Below are 8,234 nucleotides of genomic sequence, written 5' to 3' on the forward strand. Positions count from 1 at the left end.
CATAGGCATTGGATGGCTCTGAAGGAATCAGCTGTTGCCTGGGAGTTTGCCTGGGAGGAGTTCCCACAGAGTGTTTTTGCATTTCAGGCTTCTGTGAGAAGTAAATACAACATCTGAGGAAGACATGGATACTGAGTGATCAGCTGTTGTGACCTGCACAGGATGTGCCATGTTTGTCTTTCTCCCAGAGGACAGAAGTGACTTTGGCTGTACGAAGTGCAAACTGATCTCCATATTAGAAGGTTAAAGGACAAGAGACGCAAGTATCAACCTTGCGTTGCATCAGAGAAAATGAAGACTTTCTGGACAGAAGTCAGTGTTTGGTTCTGGAGGCACAACATGCCGAAGAATCAGAGAGGGCCGGGCAGATCGGGGAAGAAAACTGGTGCCATGTGATCTCCAGAAGAAGAATGAGGAGAACCCATGTACCCCCAATGCAGATAGAGGTACAAAACTGTTTTCAGGCTCTCTGCACAGGTTCTATGGCAGAGAATGATTTGGAAGAGCAATCTAGGGATCAGAAGGAGACCCCATCGACCAGAAGGCATGAGACGCATTGTCCTAGGGATGGGGCTTCCATGACTACCACTCCCAAGAGGAGGAGAAGGGTGGTGGTGGTCGGGGACTCCCTCCTAAGAGGGATGGAGTCATCCATCTGCTGACCAGACCGAGAGACTCGAGAAGTGTGCTGCTTGCCTGGAACTAGAATTCAGGATGTGATGGAGTGTCTGCTGAGACTGATCAAGCTCTCGGACCGCTAGCCCTTCCTACTTCTCCACATGGACAGCAATGATACTGCCAAGAATGACCTTGAGTGGGTCACTGCAGACTACGTGGCTCTGGGAAGAAGGATAAAGGAGTTTGAGGTAAAAGTCATGTTCTCGTTCATCCTCCCTGCTGAAGGAAAAGGCCCAGCTAGGAACCATTGAATTGTGGAGGTAAATGCGTGGTTACACAGGTGGTGTCGGAGACAGGGCTTTGGATTCCTCGACCATGGCATGTTCCGGGAAGAAGGATTGCTAGAAAGAGATGGGATCCACCTAATGAAGAGAGGGAAGAGCATTTTCACAGACAGGGTTGTTAACCTAGTGAGGAGGGCTTTAAACTAGGTTCGCTGGGGGATGGTGACCTAAGCCCTGAGGTAAGTGGGGAAAGTGGGATATCGGGAGGAAACACAAGGAGGAGGATGCAATGGGAGGGCCTCCTGATTCATACTGAGAAAACAGGGCAATCGGCTAATTATCTTAGGTGCATGTAAATGAACACAAGAAGCCTGAGAAACAAGCAGGAAGAATTGGAAGTCCTGGCACAGTCAAAGAACTATGATGTGACTGGAATATCAGAGACTTCATGGGGCAGGTCACATGACTGGAGCACTGACATGGATGGGTATAAACTGTTCAGGAAGGACAGGCAGGGGAGGAAAGGTGGAGGAGTTGCACTGTATGTAAGAGAGCAGTATGATTGCTCAGAGCTCCAGTATGAAACTGGAGAAAAGCCTGTTGAGAGTCTTTGGGTTAATTTTAGAAGTGAGAGCAACACAGGTGATGTGGTGGTGGGTGTGTGCTATAGACCACCGGATCAGAAGGATGAGGTAGATGAGGCTTTCTTCGGACAACTAACAGAAGTTTCCAGATCACAGGCCCTGGTTCTCATGGGGCACTTCAATCACCCTCACATTTCCTGGGAGAGCAATACAGCAGTGCACAGACAATCCAGGCAGTTTTTGGAGAGTGTTGGGGACAACTTCCTGGTGCAACTACTGGAGGAACCAACTAGGGGCCGTTCTCCTCTTGACCTGCTGCTCACAAACAGGGAAGAATTGGTAGGGGAAGTAGAAGTGGGTGGCAACCTGGGCAGCAGTGACCATGAGATGGTTGAGTTCAGGATCCTCACAAAAGGAAGAAAGGAGAGTAGCAAAATACAGACCCTGGACTTCAGAAGAGCAGACTTTGACTCCCTTAGGGAACTGATGGGCAGGATCCCCTGGGAGGCTAAGATGAGGGTGTCCAGGAAAGCTGGCTGTATTTTAAAGAAGACTTATTAAGGGCACAGGACCAACCATCCCGATGTGCAGAAAGAATAGCAAATAGGGCAGCAACCAGCTTGGCTTAACAGTGAAATCTTCGGTGAGCTTAAACACAAAAAGGAAGCTTACAAGAAGTGGAAACTTGGTCAGATGACTAGGGAGGCATATAAAAATATTGCTCGAGCATGCAGGGGTGTAATCAGGAAGGCCAAAACACAACTGGAGTTGCAGCTAGCAATGGATGTGAAGGGTAACAAGAAGGGTTTCTACAGGTATGTTAGCAACAACAAAAAGTTCAGGAAAAGTGTGGGACCCTTGATGAACGGGGGAGGCAACCTAGTGACAGATGACGTGGAAAAAGCTGAAGTACTCAATGCTTTTTTTGCCTCGGTCTTCACAGACAAAGTCAGCTCCCACACTGGGAAACGTGATGGAGTTTAGGTCAGGTCAAGGGGAAAGCTAATGCCAACCACTGCACCTGGGATGCATCTGCTCTACAACTAGAATTGTCTTTTTACACCAAGATCACTAACTTGAGCAGCCAACACCATGTACAGTCCTAGTGGATGTAAGGCACAGGTAGTTTTTGCCTCAGTGTAGCTTGTTGGGATCAAACCTCTCTCTCCCACCTGGAGCGGATGAACATTCCTGGCTGGAGGGACACACACTCCTATGACTCAAAAGGAAAGGAGTTGATAGAAAAGATCAGAGTACTGACCCCAAAGAAGGTGAGATGCAAAAGGCAGAAGCAGGCAACTCATCTCATGGAGCTGAGAGACCATGGTGAAGATGGTGCACAGATCACTATGTGACAATTAGCAAATGTGATTTTTTTTTTAATCTTTGCCCAGCCCTAATCAAGGCATTTGTTACAGTTCTCTTATGTGGATTTTCTGATGTCTAATAATGTGTGAGCTCTTTTTGAAGCTTTTCCCACACTCAGCGCATCCATAAGGTTTCTCACCCGTGTGGATTCTCCGATGTATAAACAGGTCAGAGCTCCGATTGAAGCTTGTCCCACAGTCAGAGCATGTGAAGGGCGTCTCTCCTGTGTGGATTCTACAATGTGAGATAAGTTGTGAGTGCTGACTAAAGCTTTTCCCACACTAAGAGCATGTGTAGGGCTTCTCACCTGTGTGGATTCTCCTATGAGTGATAAGGTTTGAGCTCCGACTGAAGCTTTTCCCACACTCAGACCACGTGTAGGGCGTCTCTCCTGTGTGGATTCTCTGATGTCTGATAACGTGTGAGCGCTGATTGAAGCTTTTCCCGCACTCAGAGCACGTGTAGGGCTTCTCTCCTGTGTGGGTTCTCTGATGTGTGATCAGGTCAGAGCTGTGACTGAACCTTTTCCCGCACTCAGAGCATCCATATGGTTTCTCTCCTGTGTGGATTCTCCTATGTGTGATCAGGGCAGAGCTGTGCTTAAAGCTTTTCCCACACTCAGAGCATGTGTAGGGCATCTCTCCTGTGTGGATTCTCTGATGTGCGATAAGGTTTGAGCACTGACTAAAGCTTTTCCCACACTCAGAGCATGTGTAGGGCGTCTCTCCTGTGTGGATTCTCCTATGTGTGATCAGGGCAGAGCTGTGACTGAAGCTTTTCCCGCACTCAGAGCATCCATAAGGTTTCTCACCCGTCTGGATTCTCCTGTGTTTGCTCAGGGTAGAGCTGTGATTGAAGCTTTTCCCACACTCACAGCACGTGTAGGGCATCTCTCGTGTGTGGATTCTCTGATGTGTGATAAGATTTGCATGCTGACTATAGCTTTTCCCACACTCAGAGCACGTATACGGTTTCTCTCCAGTGTGGGTTCTCCTATGTGAGATAAGGTGTGAGCTCCGATTGAAGCTTTTCCCACACTCAGCGCATGTGTAGGGCTTCTCTCCTGTGTGGATTCTACAATGTGTGATAAGGGCAGAGCTGTGACTGAAGCTTTTCCCACACTCATGGCATGTGTAGCATCTCCCTTTCAAGTTGATTCTGTCGTGGGTTATAAGGTCTGAGTGGCTACTGAAGGTTTCCTCTGGCATCTGCTGAGTCTCACATGCTTTTGCTTTTTCTGGGAGTGCACAACTCCCGGAAACATTCCTTTTGGATCTTCCTGATAACATCCCATGTTGTTCTACTTGCTCAGCATCTTCCTGCTGGGGTTTCTCGTCCTCATTCTCACTCACCATCCCATCACCTGATGGGAGACCGAGAGAATCCAAACATAGGTCACTCCCTGCGCCAGAAAAAAAGGAAATCTCAGAGAGAGGAATGGAAAAAAGGGATGAACAAACCAAAATATGTGTGGGAGAGATCAGACCTATCAGGAGCTGATTTTCCCCAAACCCTTCCCCAGAGGAGAGAGGAAGGGATCAGTTTTGGTCCGCATCTCACCAGAACACTCAGGGGAAAGTGAGATCGGGGAGGGACCTGCTGCCAGTTGTCAGTCAGAATAGGAGGGAAGCCATGAGTGACATCTGCCATAATGATTCCATTCTGCAGGGAACTATCCTGAACTTGGAGAGCTCACAGGGTCTTTGTAGAGCATCCCGAATGTTTCCTGCATTCCCAAACAGTTGTTGAGTTGGTTTAACCAATTCCTCACCTGTGCAGGCAGCTCTTGAGAGCACTTCTTTCTCAGAGCCCTGGAGGTCCGGGACCCACGGCTCGTCCCCTCGTTCCAGCTGCGAGATCACATCAGGTTTGGAAACTGGAAACCCTACTCCAGAGAAAGAAAACAAGGGAGGTCAGTGGGATACTTGTCACAAAGAATATTCTATGGTTTTAACCCCAGCTCATTTTTAAGCAGTAACATCCCAAGGCTCAAAGTGGCAGGAGAGTTATTATTATAAATCATATTCATTACCTTAGGCCTTGGCTACACTCGAAACTTCAAAGCGCTGCCGCGGCAGGGCTTTGAAGTGCGAGTGTGGTTGCGCCGCCAGCGCTGGGAAAGAGCTCTTCCAGCGCTGCATGTACTCCACCTCTCAGAGGGGATTAGCTTACAGCGCTGGGAGCGCGACCCACCAAATCGACTGCAGATCTCTCTGCAGTAAACCCCTGTACTCTACCCTGACGAGAAGAGTAAGGTAAGTAGACCCTGCGGTAACTTGACCTAAGGTACATCGACTCCAGCTATGTTATTCACGTAGCTGGAATTGCGCAGCATAGGTTGAGTTACTGCGGTAGTGTAGACATAGCCTAAGCTTGCTACAGTTAAAGGTCTTATATTAGGTTGAGGCTTTGTGGGAGCAGTTATGTTGAAGTCTGGGATTTACCTGAATAGGCCTAAGGAGAGAATCCCAGGTCAGATATTTTGCACCCCCATTTTGAGAGACTAACGAGGAACCACAAACAGGTGCAATACGCTGCAGGATTCTGAAAGAAGGAAGTTTGGGGCAGGCTTTAGCAATTAGGTTGCTATGAAGTATCTCAGCAGTTGGACCGCATTCATATATTGGAATTATTAATAAATAAGTGATGTAAATCATGAGTATTAATGCTTGATGCTTAATTATGGACTTCCCAAAGCCCACGCATGGTTTGGGGCAGCTATTGACGTTATTGTAATCAGAGTAAACGAGCAGATATGATATATAGCCATCCTATTACCATAAGAAAGAGGATAAAATACCTCTCCTAGTTACCATTTTTTCATTTTGTCGGGTCCCCGAGACAGTGTAAACTGAAGGAGGGGCTCCCTTCTGATGGCCTCCCTTGCCCCTCCATCTTTGTTTCCAATAGTGTCCATAACTTGTAAGTATGCACAGTGCAAGACTCTCTTTACTTTACTTATCATAGTCTAATTGTTATGTGTATTGATTTTGCCTTTGATTATATCAAGTTTCTGTGTGTTTCACCAAATTTCATCTCCTCCATTAACTTTGAGTAGCCATGTACAAGGGCAAGTTGTACCCCAATACATAGGTGTAAAAATTGTACAGGCTACACTACCACCCTGTGACATCATCAACCAAGTCCCCATTTGTGCCTGGGTAGGGGCTCTGCTATGGGAGGGAGGAATGCAGCAAGGACTCAGGATGGTTGGCCAGGGTCGCTGTGCATAGAGATGGGGAGGTTATATGGGGAGAGGGGTAATGAGTGGGAGAGGGAGGTCAAGAGTTAAAATAATAATATTGGGGGTGGGGGATGTATAATGAAATGAAACTGAACAGAAATAAAACTGGAGTGGAGGCTCTAAAGCAACAAGGCTTGGGTAGGGATTCGGGGTTAAAGGTCTGGGATCCCCCACAGCTCTAGATCCCCAAACCTCTCCTCCCTCCCACTGACCCACCCAGCCCACTTCCTGGGTGCCCTTCCTCCACACTCCCCTCCCCTTCGTCCCATTACTCTCAGCCGGCACCACCTCCCGGCACCTTGGGAACTTCTCGTGTTCCCTCCTCGTCTCTCACTACCTCATCCCTCCCTGCTGCTTCTTAACTCTAACCCTGCACACACCCTCCCCATGTCCTGGCACCCCAGAATTATCTCCTCCCCCCTTCTCCTCCCCTCCCATGGCTCTGTTCTCCCTTCACCAGTGGGGTCCTGAATGGCAACATTATATGCTCTCCTATCAAAAGAGGAGCTCATCTGACTGGCACACAAGCCATGAATGAGTCATACACCTATTTACTCAATTTAGAATTCTACAGGCAGCATATTTTCCTCTTAAAATGAGGAAAAGGCATGAAAGCTACAGTTATTAATGTAGTTATTAATGTAGTCAATAAGGATACATTAAATGCAATTTTAAAATGACTGACGGCACCAAAAAGGCACATGTCCAAAAATTATACTAGTGGGTGGGAGATAAGGCAAAAAAAGGGGGGGCAAAGAAACTTGTCAAAACTTGTATGACGAATAAAAGTATAAAGTTATTACTACTCAGGTTCTTTAGAGACCCCACAGCTTCTAAGAACCGAGGGGACAGGACTCCTTACCCAACAAGACCACCATCTCATAGTTCTCCTGCATGACATACCTGTAGAGGGCTCTCTGAGTTGGGTCCAGCAGAGCCCACTCTTCCCTGGTGAAATACACAGCCACCTCCTCGAAAGTCACCGGCCCCTGAAAGAGCAAGAGTCAAACACTCAGTACCTGCTGCCCCAGTCACAACCCCACTATTCATGGAACAGCAGCACCAGGTAAATGGAAGCTCCGGGAGGCACATGTTAACAGAGTCCCACCCCACCTTGCCTAGAGCAGCCAGAAGGCATCAGAGGGTAGAAAGAGAGAACCTTTTTGTCTCCAAGTTGACAGACGGAAGCAGGATTCATAGATTCATAGACTCTAGGACTGGAAGGGACCTCGAGAGGTCATCGAGTCCAGTCCCCTGCCCTCATGGCAGGACCAAATACTGTCTAGACCATCCTTGATAGACATTTATCTAACCTACTCTTAAATATCTCCAGAGATGGAGATTCCACAACCTCCCTAGGCAATTTATTCCAGTGTTTAACCACCCGGACGGTTAGGAACATTTTCCTATTGTCCAACCTAAACCTCCCTTGCTGCAGTTTAAGACCATTGCTTCTTGTCAAACCAATCTGATAGCTTTCTTTGATAGGATAACGAGTCTTATGGATAAGGGAGAAGCGGTGGATGTGGTATACCTAGACTTTAGTAAGGCATCTGATACGGTCTCACATGATATTTTTATCAATAAACTAGGCAAATACAACTTAGATGGGGCTACTATAAGGTGGGTGCATAACTGGCTGGATAACTGTACTCAGAGAGTTATTAATGGTTCCCAATCCTGCTGGAAAGGTATAATGAGTGGGGTTCCACAGGGGTCTGTTTTGGGACCGGCTCTGTTCAATATCTTCATCAACAACTTAAATATTGGCATAGAAAGTACGCTTATTAAGTTTGCAGATGATACCAAACTGGGAGGGATTGCAACTGCTTTGGAAGATAGGGTCATAATTCAAAATGATCTGGACAAATTGGAAAAATGGTCTGAGGTAAACAGGATGAAGTTTAATAAAGACAAATGCAAAGTGCTCCACTTAGGAAGGAACAATCAGTTTCACACATACAGAATGGGAAGAGACTGTCTAGGAAGAAGTATGGCAGAAAGGGATCTAGGGGTTATTGTGGACCACAAGCTAAATATGAGTCAACAGTGTGATGCTGTTGCAAAAAAAGCAAACATGATTCTGGGATGCATTAACAGGTGTGTTGTGAGCAAGACACGAGAAGTCATTCTTCC

General features: G+C 47.1%; 1 protein-coding gene across 1 annotated transcript; it reads right to left on the minus strand.

Moving 5' to 3' along the window:
* Positions 1-2,974: 2,974 nt before the first annotated feature.
* Positions 2,975-6,991, minus strand: LOC112121858 (zinc finger protein 135-like). Its single transcript, XM_029913657.1, has 3 exons — positions 6,961-6,991; positions 4,626-4,739; positions 2,975-4,256 (listed from the first exon to the last, which is right to left on the minus strand). The coding sequence occupies exons 1-3, from the start codon at positions 6,974-6,976 to the stop codon at positions 3,136-3,138; spliced, it is 1,251 nt and encodes a 416-aa protein (XP_029769517.1). The 5' UTR covers positions 6,977-6,991; the 3' UTR covers positions 2,975-3,135.
* Positions 6,992-8,234: the final 1,243 nt, after the last annotated feature.

The sequence above is a fragment of the Terrapene carolina genome, unplaced genomic scaffold (genome assembly GCF_002925995.2).
Source record: "Terrapene carolina triunguis isolate 2854851 unplaced genomic scaffold, T_m_triunguis-2.0 Scaffold779, whole genome shotgun sequence".
NCBI classification, from domain to species: Eukaryota; Metazoa; Chordata; order Testudines; family Emydidae; genus Terrapene; species Terrapene triunguis.

Excerpts from the sequence above, each read along its gene's own strand:
- LOC112121858 (XM_029913657.1), bottom strand. Across the intron at positions 4,257-4,625 it reads CTCAAGAGCTGCCTGCACAG|GGAGTGACCTATGTTTGGAT; the intron begins GTGAGGAATTGG and ends TTTCTGGCGCAG.